The sequence below is a fragment of the Schistocerca gregaria genome, chromosome 8, assembly GCF_023897955.1.
Source record: "Schistocerca gregaria isolate iqSchGreg1 chromosome 8, iqSchGreg1.2, whole genome shotgun sequence".
Classification (NCBI taxonomy): Eukaryota; Metazoa; Arthropoda; class Insecta; order Orthoptera; family Acrididae; genus Schistocerca; species Schistocerca gregaria.
This window is the reverse complement of record NC_064927.1, coordinates 81669795-81691946: the sequence shown is the minus strand read 5'-3', so window position 1 is coordinate 81691946 and position 22152 is coordinate 81669795. Positions and strand designations below refer to the sequence as shown.

Genomic DNA, 22152 nt, shown 5'->3' with positions numbered 1-22152 from the left:
CCCTTCTTATATGCTGACCATTTTTGCATTTCCTTTCGCTCATCTACTATTGGTGTGGCTGAACATTGACTGCAGGGAGCTATATGAAAGGTGCAGACATGGACTCTTACCCACAGTTTTCAGTTTTCAGCTGCCAATACTTATGTTTTGCACTTCTGTCATCATTGTACAGTTCACCTGCACCCACAACTTTACCTTGATGACCATCTCCTTAATGTAGCATATCCTTAATCAACCAGTAGTGGACTCTTATAACTTTTTAGGACTCATTTTCAACACTTGCTTAACTTGGTTTCCCCATTTTTGTCAGCTTAAGCAAAAGTGCCGGCAGTACCTTAACATTCTTTGATGCCAGAGTCACACTGAGTGGGGTGTAGATCACTCCAAACTGTGCAGCTGTGCAAAGCCCTTGTACCATCCCATCTTGACTATGGGAGGCCGGCATATGGTTCAGCATCAACCTCAGCATTGCAGATGCTTGATTCTATACACCACTGTGAAGTCTGACTTGTGATGTGAGCTTTCCGAACAAGCCCTGTGAACGGCCTACTTGTGGAAGCTCGGGTTCCTGCATTGCAGGTCAGGCGACAAGAACTTCTTGCCAGCTATACCACACGCACTTGTAGCTCACCTAAACATCCAAATTACCGTATCTCTTTCCATAACATGGCGATCCATCTCCTGCAATGGTGGCCCAGAACAGGGATTATAATTACTGCACCTGGGCTCTTCAGTAGTTGTGTACTCACCTGATGATGGCCGGACGTCTCTGGGCCGAAATATCGTGGCAGAATGTCGACGGGATCCGGCTGCATACCCGGAAATTATTAGAAGAATTATAATTACTGTCTGTGTCCAGTCCCTTCTCACCGAACTCGACTCTTTCTCTCTGTTACCTGAGTTTTTCCCTCCTCAGGTTGACTCACATACACCTCCATGGTGTATACATTGGTCACAGCTTCATCTGGACCTATCACAGGTCCCAAAAGACTTGGTTCATCCTGCGGCCCTTCGCCACCTGTTTCTCTCTGTTCTTGACACGTCCCAGGGTTCAGAGGTAGTTTACATGAATGACTCGATGGTTGATGGTCACATTGTGTTGCACAATGTACTGAACAGCGCTCCTTGCCAGATGACTGCAGCGGTTTCACTGCTGAGCTGGTACCATCTCTCATGCTCTTGAGCACATCTGTTTCTGCACTGGGATGGTCTTTGTATAGATTCCGTAATCCCGGGAAATGAACTTGCCAACAAACTAGCCAAAGAGGCTACTTGTAAACAGAGTCTGTAGATTGGCATACCACAATCTGATCTTCGATTAGTATTACGCTACAAGGTTTTTGGACTCTTGAATATAGAATGGAACTCCTCGTGCTTGCCGAATAAGTTACGTCCGGTAAAGGAGACAATGGATGTGTTGAGGTTCCCCATACCAGTCTCTCACGAGGGCTCCATTGTCTTTTGCCGGCTCTGCATTGGCCATACTTGGTTGACTCACTGTCACCTCCTACATCGCGAGGACCCACCTCAGTGTCACTGTGGTTCACACTTGACAGTGGTCCACATCTTGTTGAACTGTCAAAATTTAGCCACCCTGCACCAGACTTTTAATCTCTCTGACATGCTCCCTTCTCTTTTAGGTGTCAATGCCTCAGTGACTAACATGGTTTTAAGTTTCATCTGTGAAGAGGGTTTATTGTTGTATTTAAGGGTGAGCACCTTACCCTCATATTTTATGCCCTCACCCTAACTACATTTTAATTTTTCCTCACTGCCTCTGGTGCTGTCTGTTCTAGTTAGTGTTCATCTTTTCCCTGACTGTGTTTTTAGGCTGGGGATTTTAGTGTGTTGCAGAGTGACTGGCTCTTTTATTCTTGCAATCAGCCAGCCAAGGCCATCCACTATATAGTTTTTTAATACCTTTTACTGCTTTTTTTCCTTTTTCTTAATGTTTTCAATTTTGGTTTGATACTATCGTTTTCTACTTCAGTACGCTTACATATAGTTTTATGCATTTTGCTCCCCCATCCCACCCCTGCCCTGGGTTTCAAGCATTGAGATTAATTTGGGGTGTGGTTTTAATCTGAGACCTATGTGACTAAGCAAAAAGGGACTGATAACCTTGCAGTTTAGTCCCTTTAATCTCCAAACCAACCAACCAAAAAGATCACTCTACCCTTTTGTGGCTGTACAAAGCCCAGATCCAGTCCTATCTTGTCTGTGGGAGTCTTCATATGGTTCAGCATCTCCCTAAGTATTACGGATATTGGACCCATTCATCATTGTGAGGTACAATTTGTGACAGCGGCCTTCTGAACTAGCTACTCTGAACAGCCTATTAGTCGTGGCTGGAGTTAGTTCAACAGCTGCTGAATTATGCTATACGCATTCGTAGCTTCGCTGAATATTCCAGCTACCGTGTGCTTTTCCCTGGGTGGGAGCTCCACCTCCCAAGCGGTGACCCAGAAATGGGTTTACAATTGCTGCACGCATCTAGTCATGCTCTTCGGAATTGCAGCTTCCTCCACTGTTGCCTCTGGTCAAGGAGACATCGCATCTTCTCCCATGGCTTGTGCCCTGACCTCAGATTTACCTCAAAGTCTCCTTTGGTCCAAAATATGCTGTTGACCCCATGATTTTTCACTGCCTGTTCTTGACTGTTCTTTAGAAGTACCTGTTTCAGAAACGTTATTCACAATTGGGTACACACGTGCACAGTGTAGTTAACTCCACTCTCTGCCAGAGGGCAGCAGTGTCTTCACTGCTGAATTGATGGCCACTAAATTAGCACTTAGCCATGTCCGTTATTGCATTGGCCTAATCTGTAGTGACTCCTTTAGTAGCCTTCAAGCTATGGACCAGTGCTACTCCCCTTAGCTTCTGGTTACAGCTATTGAGAATCTTGTCTCTCACCTCCATCAGTTGTTTTCGTTTCGGGAAATGAACAAGCTGACTGGTTGGCCAAGCTGGCCACCAAGATGCCAATTCTCAAAATGGGACTTCCAGAACTGGACCTGTGGTCGTTTATATGCCTTTGATTGCTGGAAGTCTGGATCTCGGAATGGTCTGCACTGATCTCTCAAACAAACTGAGGACAATTGAGGAGACCATGGCCATGTGGCAGTCTTCTCTGCATGCTTTTTGCAGAGACTCCACCATCCTCTGTAGCCTCCGCATTGGCTACACTTCGCTAACCCACAGCCACATTCTCAGATCCCTCTCACTGAAATTATGGAGCCTGGCTGACAGTGGCCCACTTACTCATAGACTGCCCTGACTTGGCTGCTTTGAGGTGGCATCTTAATGTTCCTGATCTGTTGCCTCTGGTGCTAGCAGACGACACCAACTCGACTAATCTGATATTATGTTTTGCCCATGAAGATTGTTTCCATTCGTCCTGATGATCTTGCAGTTTAGTCCCTTTCACACCAAATCAACCAACCAATCAGACATGAAGGACTAAGAGAAGATAGATGCAATATATAGAAAAATTAGAAAAACCTTTGGAGAAAAGAGAAGCTATTGTATGAATATCAAGAGCACTGATGCCAAGGCAGTACTAAACAGAGAAGGGACAACTGAAAGATGAACACCATATTTGCTGGTTACCATATGGTACTTACTGATAATTCATTAGAAAAACTTGAGGTGTCAGTTGAGATATTTAAGGATACGGTGAACTAGTTTAGCATAAATAGTCTTTTTGTAAATTATACTGAAATAAACTTTACTCATTTTCACACAGCCTCTGAAGCTGAAGACACAGGAGAAAACTGGTGGACCAGAAGATAACTGGGGAGGATACTTAAAATACTTGGGTTTATGTACTGATAGTGAACTAAAATGCTCATACCACATCCTGGATCTTTGCAAATGACTGTGTTTTTCAGCTTTGGCGTTCATTTTGTCTGTCATTATAGAAGTATGAAAATTATAAAAATCAGCTTATGACAGTTATTTTCATGCCATTGCAACATATAAAATCATATTTAGGGGAAATCACCACTGGCTAGGAAAGTACTATATGTGTAGAAATAGGTCATAAGAAACAAAAGTGGAGTCCACTCTAGAAATTTTTTTTAATGAACTTGACATCCTGACATATTGCACAATGTATACTCTACCAGGTGCATGTAAGAAGGGAAAAAAGACACATTTTTCAGCCCAATAGGATGTATCAGGATAGAAGAAATTAAGATATCCACTGTAAGCATATGAACCTGAGTGTGGTATGGAGAGAAATCCATTTCAGTGCCCTTCCTTCACAAATTGTCTTGGTGACGGTGAACTTTTACTTAAAAAAACACTTAAGGCAGTTCCTATTACAAGAGTCGTTACTCCTGAAACATAATGTATAGTATCCTCATAGCTGTAACACTCAGATATGTTCCCAGATCCTTATTTGTGTGCATGTTTTCAATTCTTATAAGCATATTTAAATACTTTATCCCCCGCCCCATGAACTATGGACCTTACCGTTGATTGGTAGGCTTGCACGGCTCAGCGATACAGATAGCCATACCATATGTACAACCACAACAGAGGGTTATCTGTTGAGAGGCCAGACAAACGTGTGGTTCCTGAAGAGGGACAGCAGCCTTTTCAGTAATTGCAGGGGCAACAGCCTGGATGATTGACTGATCTGGCCTTGTAACGTCAACCAAAATGGCCTTGCTGTGCTGATACTGCAAACAGCTGAAAGCAAGGGGAAACTACAGTCGTAATTTTTCCTGAGGGCATGCAGCTTTACTGTATGCTTAAATGATGATGCCGTCCTCTTGGGTAAAATATTTCGGAGGTAAAACAGTCCTCCATTCGGATCTCTGGGCAGGGACTACTCAAGAGAACATTGTTATCAGGAGAAAAGAAACTGACATTCTATGGATCGGAGCATGGAATGTCAGATCCCTTAATTGAGCAGGTAGGTTAGAAAATTTAAAAAGGGAAATGGATAGATTAAATTTAGATATAGTGGCAATTAGCGAAGTTCAGTGGCAGGAGGCACAAGACTTCTGGTCAGGTGAATACAGGATTATAAACAAAAAAACAAATAGGGGTAATGCAGGAGTAGGTTTAATAATGAATAGGGAAATAAGAATGCGGGTAAGCTACTACAAACAACATAATGAATGCATTATTGTGGCCAAGGTAGATATGAAGCCCACACCTACCACAGTAGTACAAGTTTATATGCCAACTAGCTTTGCAGATGACGAAGAGATTGATGAAATGTATGATGAGATAAAAGAAATTATTCAGATAGTGAAGGGAGACGAAAATTTAATAGTCATGGGTGACTGGAACTCGATAGTAGGAAAAGGAAGAGAAGGAAATGTAGTAGGTGAATATGGAATGGGGCTAAGGAATGAAAGAGGGAGCCACCTGGTAGAATTTTGCACAGAGCATGACTTAATCATAGCTAACACTTGCTTCAAAAATCATAAAAGAAGGTTGTCTACATGGAAGAAACCTGGAGATACTGGAAGGTCTCAGATAGCTTATATAATGGTAAGAGAGAGATTCAGAAACCAGGCTTTAAGTTGTAAGACATTTCCAGGGGCAGATGTGGACTCTGACCACAATCTATTGGTTATGAAAAGTAGATAAAAACTGAAGAAACTGCAAAAAGGTGGGAATATGAGGAGATGGGACCTGTATAAACTGAAAGAACCACAGATTGTAGAGAGCTTCAGGGAGAGCATTAGGGAATGATTGATAAGAATGGGGGAAAGAAATACAGTAGAAGAGGAATGTGTAGCTTTGAAGAATGAAATAGTGAAGGCAGCAGAGGATCAAGTAGGTAAAAAGACGAGGGCTAATAGAAATCCTTGGGTAACAGAAGAGAGATTGAATTTAATTGATGAAAGGTGAAAATATAAAAATGCAGTAAATGAAGCAGGCAAAAAGGAATACAAACGTCTCAAAAATGAGATCCACAGGAAGAGCAAAATGGCTAAGCAGGGATGGCTAGCTGACAAATGTAAGGATGTAGAGGTACTTATCACTAGGTGCTACGGTCGCAGGTTCGAATCCTGCCTCGGGCATGGATGTGTGTGATGTCCTTAGGTTAGTTAGGTTTAAGTAGTTCTAAGTTCTAGGGGACTAATGACCACAGCAGTTGAGTCCCATAGTGCTCAGAGCCATTTGAACCATTTTTGAACTTATCACTAGGGGGAAGATAGATACTACCTACAGGAAAATTAAAGAGACCTTTGGAGAAAAGAGAACCACTTGCATGAATATCAAGAGCTCAGATGGAAACCAAGTTCTAAGCAAAGAAGGGACAGCAGAAAGGTGGAAGGAGTATATAGTGGGTCTATACAAGGGCGATGTTCTTGATGTTGATGTTCTTGTTATATTATAGAAATGGAAGAGAATGTAGAAGATGAAATAGGAGATGTGATACTGGAGTGAAGAGTTTGACAGAGCGCTGAAAGACCTAAGTCGAAACAAGGACCCGGGAGTAGACAACATTCCATTAGAACTACTGACAGCCTTGGGAAAGCCAGACCTAACAAAACTCTACCATGTAGTGAGCAAGATGTATGAGACAGGCGAAATACCCTCAGACTTCAAGAAGAATATAATAATTCCAATCCCAAAGAAAGCAGGTGTTGACAGATGTGAAAATTACCGAACTATCAGTTTAATAAGCCATGGCTGCAAAATACTAACACAAATTCTTTACAGGTTAATGGAAAAACTGGCAGACCTTGGGGAAGATCAGTTTGGATTCCATAGAAATGTTGGAACACGTGAGGCAATACCGACCCTACTACTTATCTTAGAAAATAGATCAATGAAAGGCAAACCTATGTTTCTAGCATTTGTAGACTTAGAGAAAGCTTTTGACAATGTTGACTAGAATATTCTTTTTCAAATTCTGAAGGTGGCAGGGGTAAAATACAGGGAGCAAAAGGCTATTTACAATTTGTACAGATAGCAGATGACACTTACAAGTGTGGTGTCACCGCCAGACACCACACTTGCTAGGTGGTAGCCTTTAAATAGGCCGCGGTCCGTTAGTATACGTTGGACCCTCATGTCACCACTATCAGTGATTGCAGAATGAGCGCCACAACATGGCAGGTCTGGTCTAGAGAGACTCCCTAGCACTCGCCCCAGTTGTACAGCCGACTTTACTAGTGATGGTTCACTGTCTACATATGCTCTCATTTGCAGAGATGACAGTTTAGCATAGCCTTCAGCTACATCATTTGCTATGACCTATTGAGTTACTATAATTAATTCAAGCATGTATTCTGAACAGATAATATTGTGAATCATGTTCCGTCAAGAGTGACATTCATCATTAATGGATTAAAGTTAAGTATCAAACTAATTATGTCCGCTTTCTGAATTCTCGTTCCTTGTCATGTTCCAGACCTCACCTCAGTATAGTTCTTGCCTCCTCACGCCAGCCTGCGTGAGCTAAAACATGTGCATTTCGGCCTCCACTCGTAACATGGTGTTGGCTCTTCTGCTAACACAAAAATAAGAGTCGAGGGACACGAAAGGGAAGTAGTGGTTGGGAAAGTAGTGAGACAGAGTTGTAGCCTATCCCCGATGTTATTCACTCTGTATATTGAGCAAGCAGTAAAGGAAACAAAAGAAAAATTTGGAGTAGGAATTAAAATCTATGGAGAAGAAATAATAACTTTGAGGTTTGCCGATGATATCGCAATTCTGTCAGACACAGCAAAGGATCTGGAAGAGCAGTTGAATCGAATGGACAGTATCTTGGAAGAAGGATATAATATGAACATCAACAAAAGCAAAATGAGGTTAATAGAATGTAGTTGATGTAAATGAGGTGATGCTGCGGGAATTAGATTAGAAAATGAGACGCTTAAAGTAGTAAATGAGTTTTGTTATTTGGGGACCAAATTAACTGATCATGGTCGAAGTAGAGAGGATATGAAATGTAGACTGGCAATGGCAAGGAAAGCGTTTCTGAAGAAGAGAAATTTGTTAACATCAAGTATAGATTTAAGTGTCTGGAAGTCGTTTCTGAAAGTATTTGTATGTAGTGTAGCCATGTATGGAAGTGAAACATGGACGATAAATAGCTTAGACAAGAAGAGAATAGAAGCTTTCGAAATGTGGTGCTACATAAGAATGTTGAAGATTAGATGGGTAGATCACATAACTAATGAGGAGGTATTGAATAGAATTGGAGAAAGGAGAAGTTTGTGGCACAACTTGAGTAGAAGAAGGGTAGGTTGGTAGGGCATATTCTGAGGCATCAAGGGATCATCAATTTAGTATTGGAGGGCAGCGTGGAGGGTAAAGATAGTAGAGGGAGACCAAGAGATGAATACACTAAACAGATTCAGAAGGATGTGGGTTGCAGTAGGTACTGGGAGATGAAGAAGCTTGCACAGGATGGAGGAGCATGGACAGCTGCATCAAACCAGTCTCTGGACTGAAGACCACAACAACAACAAATACTTTTATTTTTTTGTAATAGCATCTTAGTTCTCGGTACCTTAATATGAAGTTGGTTAATACTGTTCTAACCCAGGAGCAGTGTAATTTATTGCACAGACAGTACACACACATGAAAGGCAACATAGAATTCAAGTAGCTATATACAAGTGGCTGGTTGAGAATTGTGCTCCGGCCTTTACAGTTAAGAGCTTCAGCAGGGGCACAGCCTGCAGCTGTTGTATTAAAAGGTGGGGTGGCCACTAATGGGCCAAATCAAGCATAAACTTCATGTATAAACTGTGAAGTGGCAAACACACTAAATTTGTAGTTACAGCACTTCTCATCCTTTGTGAAGAAGTGAGCACTGTGCTTATGTCCATTTCTTCTGTGATCAATATAGGTTTTATAATCACACGACACACTGTCATTGGTGCATAGGGTTGGATATAGCAAGAGCATGGACAGGTGCCATGTGTGCCCCTGTGAGAGACCTTATGGTAGAACAGCCTATGCTGGCATAGCTTCCATTTCCACATCTGAGATCACCCCTAGGGAAGGAAGTTGTGGTGGAGGCAGCGGAACAGGTGGTGCTAACTGCAATGGAGGTGAAAACTGCAGAGGCTTTCGGTGTGACAGTATCAGAGCCAGGCTTCCCCTGTGGCCTTTGACAGCTGAAGGTGACACATGCAACAGAAGAGACAGTTGCAAAAATGTTGGCAGGGGCCGTGGAGAAGGCGAGGGCACCTGCCGTGATGTAGAGAGAGTCGGGCAGATGGAGGACGCACATAGCCGGTGTGCAGCTACCCACATGAGGTCATAGATGGTTTGTGTGTCACAACACCCTCCCTACACCCGTGCGGTTGATGAAGAGGCTTTGGTCATGAGTACTCTCGATTACTGCAGGCACCCGTTTTGGCCGGTGGCCAAATCCATGAGCGCAAACAGCTGTGCCAGGCCAGAAGCATTGCGGCACTGGTGCTGGTGGATGGCCTGACATTGGTCAAAGCAGATATAGCAGAGTTTGGGGCTTAATACCACGCAACAACTCTGCCAGACTCTTAACCCCAACATGGGTGGAGGAACTGGTCAAGAGCTGCTTTTGGTGACACATCTGAAATCTGTCTTTTTTATCTGAGACTTAAATGTTCATACAAGTCATTCTGCTTCCCTGTCTGATTGAGGGTGGAAAACAGGAGCATGTAACATGGTTTTTACAAAAATCTTTAAATTCCTCAGATATGAACTGGGGGCTGTTGTCTGTAACTAATGTATATCGAAGACCTTCCATTTCCAACATTTGTAACAAAGCTGAAATTGTTGCTGCAGTAGTAGACAGACAATGCACCACATACAGAAACTTAGGATAAGCCTCAGTTACAGCAAGTCAGTAAAAATTCAAAAAGGGTCCTGCAAAATCTACATGAATTTCTTCCCAAGGCTGCTGTGGATACAGTCACGGTGACAACAAAGCATGAGGAGCCGCCTGATAAGTGACGCACTGTGGGTGGGCTGCAACAATTCACACCATTTTCTCATCAATGCCTGCCAAAAAAACATGTTTGCAAACTAATGCATTTGTAATGATACATCCCAGAGGTCCATATGTACACTACTGGCCATTAAAATTGCTACAGCAATAAGAAATGCAGATTATAAGCCTGTATTCATTGGACAAATATATTATACTAGAACTGACATGTGATTACATTTTCACGCAGTTGGGGTGCATAGATCCTGAGAAATCAGTACCCTGAACAACCACTTCTGGCTGTAATAACCGCCTTGATACGCCTGAGCATAGAGTCAAACAGAGCTTGGATGGCGCATACAGGTACAGCTGCCCATGCAGCTTCAACACGATACCACAGTTCATCAAGAGTAGTGACTGGCATATTGTGATGAGCCAGTTGCTCAGCCACCATTGACTAGACGTTTTCAGTTGGTGAGAGATCTGGAGAATGTGCTGGCCAGGGCAGCAGTCGAACATTTTCTGTATCCAGAAAGACCCATACAGGACCAACAACATGTGGTTGTGCATTATCCTGCTGAAATGTAGGGTTCCCCAGGGATCGAATGCAGGGTAGAGCCATGGGTCGTAACACATCTGAAATGTAACGTTCAAAGTGCCGTCAATGTGAACAATTTTGCGTCTGTAGCACGTCATCTTTGTGGTGTAGCAATTATAATGGCCAGTAGTGTAATAAATGTGCAACCTCACACCGAAGGACAGACAAGACTTCAGTCTCTGGAACAGTGTCCTTTGCAGCTAACAGCAGCACTCCATCTGAAACCGACAGATGATTTTATAATGCAAAATAATTTCTCAAAGGATCAGAAGCACTGCTCAGAGGTTTGTCCGGCCAGCTATTTTGTCAACAGTAAAACTTCACGTGAACAGCAATAACATGTTTACAGTAACAAGTAGAAAGTAATTCACACATCTGATTGAAAGAAAGACTTTAAGGTTTTTGTAACGGGGTGAGCTTGATACAACACTTGACACATGCAAGGTAAAATCCATGATTAAAAAAAAAAAATGAGCTTTACAAAAGTTTACATCTGTGATACCAGATGCCTGGAAATGTTGCCACAAGAGCTTTTTGTAAGTGTCGCAGTCTTCTGGTGCATTATCATTTGCAGGGAATGGTGGTGGGTATGTTGTTGCTAGGACTGCAAATTGTCCCAATTTAGTCATTAAGCTGTAAACTGTCAGTGCCTGCACTATCTCCATGGAAATTAAACTCAAAGGACCAATGATTAAAGTGGAACTCATGCACCCATTGCCAGAAAGTGTTATAACCCAAGAACATTGTAATTTATTACCTGAGAAGTAAACACTTGAGGAAGACAAGGTCCAATACAATTAACGATACACAAGTGGCTGGCGGAGCCTTGCACTCTGGCCTATACATTCACTAGTTAGAACAGCGGGCACAGCCTGCAAGCCTCTAGTGGCCGAATCAAGCACAAACTTCACATTCAAACTATGAAATGGCACGCACATTGAATTGGCAGTTACAGGAAATGGCATTTAATAATGCCATAGAACGTACCTTGTGAAACTAACTCATTCTGTACTCTGTGATATATTCACAACAGGATCACATTGGAAAACAAAATAAATAAATAATTAAATTGCACAAAACAGTTTTCATTTACCTTACAGAAGGCCTTCAGATAAGAATGTATACAGTACAATCCTAAACTACTAATACCTTGATGGAAAATCTTGTACGAAAGACACAAAATAACTGTGGGAGGTAACTTGTCATACAGCATGAGACTGTTCAGTAGGCACATAAAATTGGCACTTAAAATTGGAACTGTACTTACTCATCTGTCAGAGTTGGTTGTTATGACAACATGTCTGTTGCACAACAGCTCAACCATATTGTAAATTGTTATCTTCCCTTAAAGCATTTTCTTTCTTTGTTTCAGTAAATGATACATGATTTATTCAGTTGACTGTATAACTGCTTGGTGAGAAGGCAAAGATCACCATATACAAATATGCTTTGAACTGAACTTTCACTGATGTCACTAACACGTATGTACATGTGCTTTTTAGGAGCAAAACAAAATGATGCTTTCAATCCTGCAATATGCGAGCTGTTTGGCCATCTCAGTGTTAAAAGTAAGTATCTTGAACTTTTCCCAGTTCACTTAAACTGAAGTATGAAACTGTGAAACTTCAGGTATATTAGACAAATAGAGGAAATACTCACTTTCAATATAAAATGTAAAGATACTTTACGTGTCACAAAATGTTGCATTTGAAACAAGCATCCTTTTGGAAAGCTGTATTGAATAATACATATTCATCAAAGTTTGTCTCTTATTTCATAGTAAATAGTTAAGATTATTGAAGACTATAAAAATAATGTGAATGTTGGACTTTTTCCGAGGGCATGCAGTTCTACTGTATTGTTAAATGATGATAGCTTCCTCTTGGATAAAATTCTGGAGGTAAAATATTCCCCCATTTGGATCTCCAGGCAGGGACTACTCAGAAGGATGTCGTAATCAGGAGAAACAAAACTGGCATCATAAGGATCGGAGTGTGGAATATTGGTTCCCTTAATCGGGCAGGCAGATTAGAAAATTTAAAAAGGAAAACTGATAGGCTGAAGTTAGATATAGTGGAAAGTGGTGAAGTTGTGTGGCAGGAAGAACAGGACTTCATGCCTGGTGAATATAGGGTTACACAAAGAAAATGAAATAGCAGGAGTGAGTTTGATAATAATAAGAAGAGAGGAATGCGAGTAAGCTACTATGAACTGCATAGTGAATGCATTATTGTAGCCAAAATAGACACAAAGCCCATGCTTATGACAGTACTACAAATTTATATCTCAGCTAGCTCCACAGATATTGAAGAAACGTATGATGAGATAAAAGAAATTATTCATATAGTTAAAGGAGATGAAAATTTAATTGTAATGAGGAACTGGAATCCAATAGTAGGAAATGTGAGAGAAGGAAAAATTATATGTGAATGTGGACTTGGAGGGGGGGGGGGGGGGGGGGAGAAATGAAAGAAGAAGCTGTGTGGTCAAATTTTACACAGAACATTATTTAATCGTTGCTACACTTGGTTTAAGATTCATAAAAGAAGGTTGTATATGTGGAAGAGACCTGGAGGCACCAGAAGGTTTCAGATTGATTATGTAATGGTAAGACAAAGATCTAGGAACTAGATTTTAAACTGTTAGACATTTTCTGGGGCATATGTGGACTCTGACCACAATTTATTGGTTATGAATTGTAGATTAAAACTGCAAAAATTAGTAAAAGGTAGGAAATTAAGGAGATGGGATGTGGATAAACTGAGAGAGCAAGAGGTTTCTGAGGGTTTCACAGGAGGCATTAGGGAACGATTGACAGGAGCAGAGTAAAGGAATACGGTAGAAGACAGATTGGTAGCTTTGAGAGACAAAATAGAGAAGGCAGCATAGGATCAAACACACAGAAAGATGTGGCGTAGTAGAAATATTTGAGTAACAAAAGAGATACTGAATGTAATTGATGAAAGGAGAAAGTATAAAATGCAGTAAATGAACCAGCAAAGATGAATACAAGCATCTAAAAAATGAGATTGACAGGAAGTGCAAAATGACTAGGCAGGAATGGCCAGGGAATAAATGTAAGGATTTAGTAAGGATATAGTGTACAGGAAAATTAAAGAGGTCTTTAGAGAAGAGAGAGGTAGCTGTATTAATATCAAGAGCTCAAATGGGAAACTGGTCCTAAGCAAAGAAGGGAAAGCTGAGAGGTGGAAGGACTATACACTGGGTCTGTACAAGGGAGATGTACTTGAGACAATATTATAGAAATGAAAGAGGATGCAAATGAAGATGAGGTGCTGGAAAACTTAAGTCAAAACAAGGCTCCTGGAGTAGACAACATTCTGCTGGATAGCCTTGGGAGAATCGGCCATGACAAAACTATCAAAACTATTCCATCTAGTCACCAAGATGTTAAGTAGACTTCAAGAAGAATTTAATAATTTCAGTTCCAAAGACAACAAGTGCTGACCGTTGTGAATATTACAAAACTATCAGTTTAATAAGTCATGGCTGCAAAATACTAACTCAAATTCTTTACGGAAGAATGGAAAAACTGGTAGAAGCTGACCTCAGAGAACACTAGTTTGGATTATGGTGAAATCTAGGAATATATGATGTAATATAACTTCTCAAAGAAAATAGGTTAAGGAAAGACAAACCAACATTTATACAAAGTGTACAACATTGCTTCCGCCATTTTTTCCCATCTTTCGGGCAGTGTACGAATCCCTCGGTGAAAAAATTGTTCACCTTGTGAAGCGATCCAGGAATCAATCCAATTTGTGACTTCTTCATGATATCGGAAGTGCTGGTCAGCCAGGGCATGCTCCATTGATCTAAACAGCTGATAGTGAGAGGGAGCAATGTCTAGAGAATACGACGGGTGGGGTAGGACTTCCCATTTTAGCATTTCGAAGTACGTGTCGACCTCTTTTGCAATGTGACGTCGAGCGTTGTTGTGCTGCAAAATCACTAGTGCCTCTCGCTGTAATGCGGCCATTTGTCTTTTAATGCTCTCCTCAAACACATTAATTGCGTTCGATAACCAGCACCTGTGATTGTTTCTCTTGGTTTAAACATCTCATAGTACACGATGCCGAGCTGGTCCCACCAAATGCAGAACATGATCTTGGAGCCATGAATATTCAGTTTAGCCTTCGACATGGAAACTGGGATACCCCATGATTTTTTGCGTTTAGGGTTATTGTAATGAACTCATTTCTTGTCCCTGGCAGAATGCGATGCAGAAATCCCTTCTGTTTTTGCCTCTGAAGCAACTGTTCACAAACACACAAACACCATTCAACATCTCTTGGTTTCAGGTCACATGGGACCAAAGTTCCTTCTCTCTGAGTCATACCCATAGCCTTGAGACATTTTGAAATGGCTTGCTGTGTCACTCCCACTAATCATGCCAATTCTTCTTGAGTTTGATGTGGGTCTTCACTGAGCAATGTCTCCAATTCTGTATCTTTGAAAACATTCTCTCTTCCACCACTATGCTGGTCTATTACATTAAAACCACCGTTCTTGAAGTGCTGAAACCACTCATGACACTTTCTTTCATTAATAGCATCCTTACCATATGTACTTGAGAGCATTCGATGAGACTCACCTGTTGCTTTCTTCATATTGAAACAAAACAGTAACACCTCCCACAAATGAAGAGAATTAGGCTCGTAAACTGACATTTTCAATCAAGAACTACTTTATGATGCAGAGACAAACCTACTAATGTTTGAATGAGATTATGTTGACCGCAGTTCAACCTAATTGCCTGACATCTTCGATCTATTTCTTTCGACCGCTACTTATCATTGTCGCCACCAATCAGCAAACGGCGGAAGCAAAGTTGTACACCCTGTATCATTTGTAGACTTAGAAAAAGCTTTTGGCATTGTTGACTGGCACACTCTCTTTGCAAATCTGAGGGTAGAAGGGGTAAAATACAGGGAGCAAACGGTTATTTAAACTTATACAGAAACCAACCAACACTTTTGCATTGTTGACTGGCATACTATCTTTGAAAATCTAAGGGTAACAGGGGTAAAATATAGGACTGAAAACCATTTGAAATTTGTGCAGATATCAGACAACAATTGTAAGAGTCGAGGGGCCTGAAAGGGAAGCAGTGTTTGGGAAGGGAGTGAGACAGGGTTGTTGCCTATCCCTGATGTTATTCAATCTGTATATTGAGTAATCACTAAAGGAAACAAAAGAAAAATTTGAAGTAGGAATAAAAATCCATGGAGAAGAAATAAAAACTTTGGCATGTGCAGATGACATTGTAAATCTGTCAGACAGCAAATGACTTGGAAGAGCGGCCGAACAGAATGGATAGTGTCTTGAAAGGAGGATATAAGATGAACATCAACAAAAGCAAAACAAGAGTAATGGAATATAGCAGAATTAAATCAGGTGATGCTGAGGGAATGAGATTAGGAAACAAGACACTTAAAGTAGTAGATGTGGTTTACTGTTTGGGCAGCAAAATAACTGGTGATGACTGAAGTAGAGAAAATATAATATGTACCATGGCAATTGCAAGAAAAGTGTTTCTGAAAAAGAGAAATTTGTTAACACTGAATGTAGAGATTTAAGTGTTGGGAAGTCTTTTGGAAAGTATTTGTATTAATGTAATGGAATATGGATGATAAACAATTTAGGCAAGAAGATACTAGAAGCTTTGGAATGTACTTTTTCGCAAGACTGCTGAAGATTGGCTGGGTGTATCATGTGACTAATGAGGAGGTAATACAATTGGGAGCAAAGAAATTTGTGGCAAAACCTGACTAGAAGAAGGGATCAGTTACTATGACACACTCTGAGACCTCAAGGGATCACCAGTTTAGCACTGGAGGGAAGTGCAGGGAGTAAAAGTCATAGACAGAGACCAAGAGATGAATAGAGTAAACAGATTCAGGAGCGTGTGGTTTGCAGTAGTTACTCAGAGATGAAGAGGCTTGCACAGCACAGAGTATCATGGAGAGCTGTATCAAACCTATCTTCAGGCTGAAGAGCACAACAAAGAGTAATATTTAGCTTACCCATTGTTTAATATTTAACTTTGTGTTATCTGAATCAGATTGTCTGCCTGTGAGAGGTTCATAGAAGTTAGAGAAAATAAGAAAATGTAACAAATTACATTGTCTGCATAGTAAGCAGTAGAATTTCCAAGTAGTACAATAGAAGCTTAGAGTGGATCAGGAACAATATTTTTGTCATACTTCAGATTTTGGATGAATGAGAGGGCTATTTAGGAAGTCATCTCACAGATTTATTTAAAAATCCATTATTTACACCCTTTTACTACTTTTCAATGTAATGACATTCAGATTTTAGCACTTTCCATAATTCTAACTAGTTAAAAAATACTTCTGTAAAAATTCAGGTCCTGATATTGCAATTCGCCAGTGACAGGCTCTTGCAGTTCTCCAATGTAGTTAATGTGTCAGTGCAAAACCACTTTTTCGCATACACCACATAGTGGAAATCAGACGGATAACGCTCAGGCTGTAAGATGGATGTTCAAAAATGTTTAGTTGAAGTGGAACACAGAATCTCATGTCCTGGGCAGTGTCTGACTGACCCTTGTAAGCAAAACACCACATTAATTAGTGGTCAAGAGATTGCTCTTCTTGTTCTCTTAACTGATTTGTATCTCTCCATCCACTTGAAGGTATGTATAAAATTTTCTTGGTGCCCAGACAACATCAAACATAAGTTAAAAAGTTGAGATTTTGAAGATAATTACCATTTTCTTTGTCAGGAAATGACTGTCTGTAGCAAAGTCTGCCTATGTTATGGTAGTGGTCGAGCTTGTTGCTGATCGGGTGACATTGCTTCTGTTGGGGGAATGATGTCACCTAGAGAGTGTGGTCACAGGCACAAATTCAGCAGATCAGCAAGGAGAACAGAGAGCACTCCTGTCACCTATTTCCTTAGGAATTACATTTTTTGCTTTTATTTCCTTGAAAACGTTCTATCTCCAGGCACCACCGAGATGATAACCTCAATCTCCGTAGGTGTGCATGCAAACGTTTACTGCTTGTTTTATTACAGAGCACCTATAAGTTGATGTGTAGTGTGGGGGAGGATCCTCATATTCTCGAAGTTGAACTGACGTGCATCTGTGATGCTATCACTGATTTTTTAAAATTTCTGTAGTTGATGTGCCATGTATAATGCAGCACTCTGCTACAGTTTTTTGCCACGTTCACGTGACACAGTGGAGACACCAGGCACTCTCAGATACATGCTGTCATTCACTGGAAGCAGTAAGCCCTCCATTTTCCATAGAGTTCGAAATGCTGGTCTAATGCCATGCGTATCTAATATGCTCCAAATCTTGCTAGAAGTCACTGTACAGAATCGGAGGAGTGCTTGGATCAAGAAGTAGTAGCCTGTTATAGCACACTTGAACCCAACACAGAATTTTAAGACGTTGTCAATGAATAACTGTGGTCTTGAGGGGGCAGTTGTTATGCACAGTGAATTTGAAAAATGGGTAAGTGATTTTATAAATGCTTAAATTTGTATTGTGGGTAGAAAAATAACACATTGTTGTGTATTTAAAATTCAAAGCATTTTCCCTCAGCTATTGAAAGACTTTATTTGTAGCCTACTGAATGCTGTTTTCCTGATAGTACTCAAACTTTATTTGTGTACACTTTGTGCCAGTTAACATATCTTTTCACTTTTTATACAGCAGAAGCAGCATATTGGTCTCTGACAGAAGAGCAGGTGGTTGAAGTGCTAAGTGATGTTTGTGAGGGTACTTTTGGACAGGTTACAGATTCTGTGAAGGAATTGTTTGAAGACTAAGACAGTGCTTATCATGTTCAGGTAAACAAACACTTTTAAATGGAAGACGAATATCAGAAAATTACAGTATAGTCATTTTTTATGTATCTTTAATTTTCATTTACAGATGACATGGCATCCAGTGATCATGTTAACTACGAAATGTTAAATGGTACAGAATAAACAAATCAAATATCATACAAGTACTTAACATTCACTGTGGTATGAATTTTTTTATTTATTAGTAATGAAGACATTTTCAGTAAGGAAGAATCACTGTGTGTGTTTTTTACAGTGACTGCAAACACACTGCATACACTGTTTTACTGCAGTACAAGATCGACATGCTGTATACTAATGAATGTAATTTACTTCAGTTTCTATGGTTTGGTCCAAATTACATACACAGTTCAGTATTAAATTTAAAAATAAATATTGATCATACTTTCAACAAAGAAATAAATAATAACAAGACTTGCAACCAAATTGATCACTGAATTTCTTCTGGAGTTCTGATGTACCTGAATTCCTAAACCAGGTCTCATACAAATGCAGCCATGCAAACGAAGCACTAAACGAAACATGTAGGTTTATTACAGGTTGTATGAAACCCAAGCCACCTGCAAAACTCTACCAGCTCACAGGCACAGCACCACCAAATATTTGTCATAAAATTGCTGCTGACATGGAGGTACCACATCAGGCTCATTAGGAAAACCGTCTATTATGTGGGCGCATTCCAGCATCCTCAAGGTTGAGGCTGAGATAGGGCTTCCTCAAGTCCACTCCAATCTTGTAAACAGCAACAGCTACAGCAAGAAAACAGTTGTTCATTTATTTTGACATAACATGGCTAAGAGTCCAAGATATTTTCTTTATTTCAAATTATTATCAAACAGCTGTCAATTATTAATGTCTGTTCATCCAGACATGCAAATAAAAATGTTAACTTCTTGGTCTGAGAATAACTCTACTTGGCCACACCCTTCCTAAACCATTGCATCTGGGCACGAACAGAATTGGATTGTGCGGAGACCCCTCTACTGTCATCATTCTGCAGTTGGAAGATCTGAGAGTAATCTTCGAAAATGGCACTTATCTATGGTTTCCATGAAATGTGACTGGAAAAGCATACAGAATAAAATCTTCTGCTTGCAACTCTGTGTTGGAAATTGTAAGATTTTGGTCAACACTTGCGCAGCTTGAGAGTGCTTCCTTTATTTTGCTTTTAGCGGTAAGTACCATGTATTGTATTTGTCTGTGACTCATACAAATAAAAATAAGGACTTGCAATAAGTGAAGGATATATGCAGTCTGTTAAAAAAATTCCAGAACTTTGTCCACAAAAGTTTTCTACACTTAGCTTTTATTTATTGTGCATGCCCTCCTTAGAAATACTCACCTTTACAATTGATACCCTGTTGCTGTTCCGGATTAAAGTCAAGCACCGAAAATGATAGGTGGGAATGTTCGAGCAGAAAGGACTGTCAGATGATGTCAGCCAATTGCCTGCTGACTGACCCCTCTCCAGGATGACAATGCGGTGGCGGCACCTTCTACATGAACAGAACATAAGCACTGTGGTGCCTGGCTGTGGCCAAGTTGTACAGCAGGCAGTTCTACAGCAGCAAGACTAGTCATTTCGCTATGTAGCACTGTCTTTACCGAAGAGATCTCTTATTTTGTCTGTCGCCCTTTGCTTGTGACACATCTGTTTAATGCAAAGTTAAGTATTGTAATCATTTCCTTTTGTAATAAAATTCACTAAGACAATTTGCTTGAATTGTTTTCTAGTGATCCGAGAAAACAGGTTTCCTAGGCACCCCATATTTGATGAGTAGGCAGAATACAACAGCTCCCAACGGGATTTTCACTTGTGGAAGCACTCTTGGTATGCCTCGTGCTGGATTGCATGAAGCACTGTCTGCAAAATTTCTTTTATCTTGTCTATCATTGCAAATCTTCATCCTTTCAACAGGGTTTACAACTTTGGAAATAAAAATAGCTCACAGGGTCCAGGTCTGGAGAGTATGGAGGATGAAGCAGCACAGTGATTTCGTTTTTTGTGGAATAGTCACACGCCAACAGGGATGAATGTACGGATGGATTATCATGATGTGCAATCCATGAATTGTCTCACCACATTTCAGACAGTTTCCTTTATCGCAGGCATCGCAACACATCTCAATAGTATCATCGATTAAAAGTTTGTCCATGTGACATGAATTCATGATGAACTAATCCTTCAAAGCCAGAGAAATCTATCAGCATGTCTTTGACCTGTCCTGACGAGCTTTTTTTCATCTTGGAGAACCTTTCGCGACCCATTAGGTAGACTGAAACTTGGTCTCAACATCATAACTCACCACCAGTTAAGATTCTCTTAAGGGATGTTTAGTTCTCATTTGTGTGATCCAAAAGCTCTTCACAGATTGTGAGGCAAAAGTCTTGACGATTGAGCCATCGGATGAACTTGGTGGCAACATGATGAATTCCAAGATCTGGTGTCAGAATTTCGTGACATGATCCTAGTGAAATGTTACATTCTTCTGTAATGTCTTGGACAGTCGGTCTTAGATTGGCATGCACAATTTCTTTGACATTCCTGACATGAGCTTCATCGGCAGACGTCAAAGAGCGTGCCGAACGAGGGTCATCTTTAACTTCCATCTGGCTATTTTTAAGTTATATGAACTATATGTAACACTGAGTACACCTTAAGCTCTTATCACTTAGGCTTCATTTGGTGTGTCTCTGTGAAGCTTTTCTTGAGCTTCTCACAAAATTTAATGCAGACAAGTTGAATTTCTAACTTACAGGTTTCTTTAAATGTATTTGTTTGGAGAAAATAGAAACAAGGAAAAGAAAGGGCAAGATGTAAGGATGTTGAAGGATTTCTTTAAAGCTTTTTCTTATGTGAAGTACAGGCCATCTCTCATTTTGGATGTCTACTTTGTTTAAGTGCTAAGCACACTTCAAATTTACATATATATTTACAGAATCTTTTCTTGCATGTGGTAGGTAAATGAGAAGTTTCAAGTTGCTCTGTGTTTTTGATAAGGCCACAGCCATCATAGCAAGTGAGGAGTGTGTAATCCTACCCTCCCACACATCACTATTAAAATTCTCATTCTTTGCACAAATTTTGAAAGCTTTGAGAGGCATACAATATACAAAAGAATAACTTTTTACTTATCTTCACTATCTCATTGTTGTTGTTGATGGCTCAAAGTCTTGTCTAGGGGTACAGTCCTGCAGCTGAAACTTCAATTTTGTAGGTTCGATGACTAAATAACCGGTGAAGATTTGCCTGTATTAACCTCGAATTTTATTCTTTGTCACATCTTTCAACATCACACTGTTTTTACATTTTCAAAATTAAAAAAAATTGAATTGTTGGTGACAAACTTACAAAACACCTATTTCCACACCTATTTCCATCCACTCTTACAATCTGTGGTACTCACATTGTTCCAAAGAGCTTACAAAGCAAAAGAGTTTACAAACTTTCTTTACCAAAGAAGAATCTCCACCAAATTACATAGTTATTTTAAAAATAAATCCAGAAACAAATTTAATAACTAGAGTTAGATTGTGCAGTTAATAATATGAATTGTAAGTATGCCACAAATTTTGTAATTTCAAATATTTTTAAGAGAAGAGTAATTTCAACTGTTAGTACATATCGATTGTAAGAGATTAATTTATTTTTTATACATTTTATCCTGAAATGTAATACATTGTATACAAAATAAGATGAGTTCTTTTAATGAAACGGGTAAGATAATTTTAACCTATGCAAGAATAGATAGTATACGTGGTATTGGTTAGTGTATTAACTGTAAGACACAGT

General features: G+C 40.1%; 1 protein-coding gene across 1 annotated transcript in view; it reads left to right on the top strand.

Annotated features, from left to right (window-relative positions):
- The window catches only part of LOC126284881 (GDP-D-glucose phosphorylase 1), a 104340-nt gene extending 85091 nt beyond the window's left edge, over window positions 1–19249 (top strand). Inside the window, exons 6-8 of the mRNA XM_049984133.1 lie at window positions 11999–12064; window positions 18205–18341; window positions 18427–19249. Coding sequence (XP_049840090.1) covers window positions 11999–12064; window positions 18205–18320 — 182 coding nt within the window. The 3' untranslated portion in view covers window positions 18321–18341; window positions 18427–19249. The remainder of the gene's footprint in view (window positions 1–11998; window positions 12065–18204; window positions 18342–18426) is intronic.
- The last annotated feature ends 2903 nt before the right edge of the window (window positions 19250–22152 follow it).